The sequence below is a fragment of the Acanthamoeba castellanii genome (genome assembly GCF_000313135.1).
Source record: "Acanthamoeba castellanii str. Neff unplaced genomic scaffold scf7180000084769, whole genome shotgun sequence".
In the NCBI taxonomy this organism is placed as follows: Eukaryota; Discosea; order Longamoebia; family Acanthamoebidae; genus Acanthamoeba; species Acanthamoeba castellanii.
This window is the reverse complement of record NW_004457268.1, coordinates 160,068-160,823: the sequence shown is the minus strand read 5'-3', so window position 1 is coordinate 160,823 and position 756 is coordinate 160,068. Positions and strand designations below refer to the sequence as shown.

Sequence of the window (756 nt, the reverse complement as noted above, 5' to 3'; positions counted from 1 at the left end):
CCTTAGATTATATTCTAAGGTGATGTCTGGCTGTGATGATGGTGGGGGCAAGAGCAGACGTCTGCCAGGGGAAGCAATGTAGCTTATTCTACGCCAAGCGCTTTTGCATGACCTGCGCGGCTGCCCACAAGCCGCACTTCCCGCCCGAGATCCAAAAGGTGTGGGCATGCATCCTGTTGCCGTTCGACTTTCTTGTGTTGCTGACTAAGTCTATATATTCTGATATGTGGGTGGTGTGGTCAGATTCTGGAGTAGGGGCTCCACCGTCTCCCCTCCCCCCAGCAGGTAGTGCCATCAACAACTACAAGAAAGGAAGGAAGAAGGCCACAAGTGCGAAGAAGAACCAAAACAGTTTTTTATTTTTTATTTATTGTATTTTGATCACATTTTGTTACATGGTACAGGAACCAGGCTAGTGGATCTGTCTGGCCAAAAGCTCAGCTGGCGTCGCCGCCAAACTTCCTCCGCCTTGTCGTTTGCGCCCAGGTTTGAGTGGCCGTGGCGGTTGCGGCGGGCGCCAGCGTACATTAATTGCACAAGCAGTTTGTGGTGCTCCCCCGAAGGGTGAAACGGCGAAAATTACACTCTATTGCTACATACTAACAGCTGAGAGGTGAACCACGTGGGCACCCCCCCTTCACACACACCTCGACCTCCTCCACGAGCGGCAGCGAGAACGCATCAATCAATCATGTTGGGTATGCGTTGCGTTGCGCGTTTGCAACCTTCATCGAGTGTGTCGTGTGCGTGTGTTGC

General features: G+C 52.2%; 1 protein-coding gene across 1 annotated transcript in view; it reads left to right on the top strand.

Annotated features, from left to right (window-relative positions):
* Window positions 1–691: 691 nt before the first annotated feature.
* Window positions 692–756, top strand: part of ACA1_257570 (uncharacterized protein) — a gene marked incomplete at both ends in the record, with an annotated part of 1,948 nt that continues 1,883 nt past the window's right edge. The window contains one exon of the mRNA XM_004333522.1: window positions 692–698. Coding sequence (XP_004333570.1) covers window positions 692–698 — 7 coding nt within the window. The remainder of the gene's footprint in view (window positions 699–756) is intronic.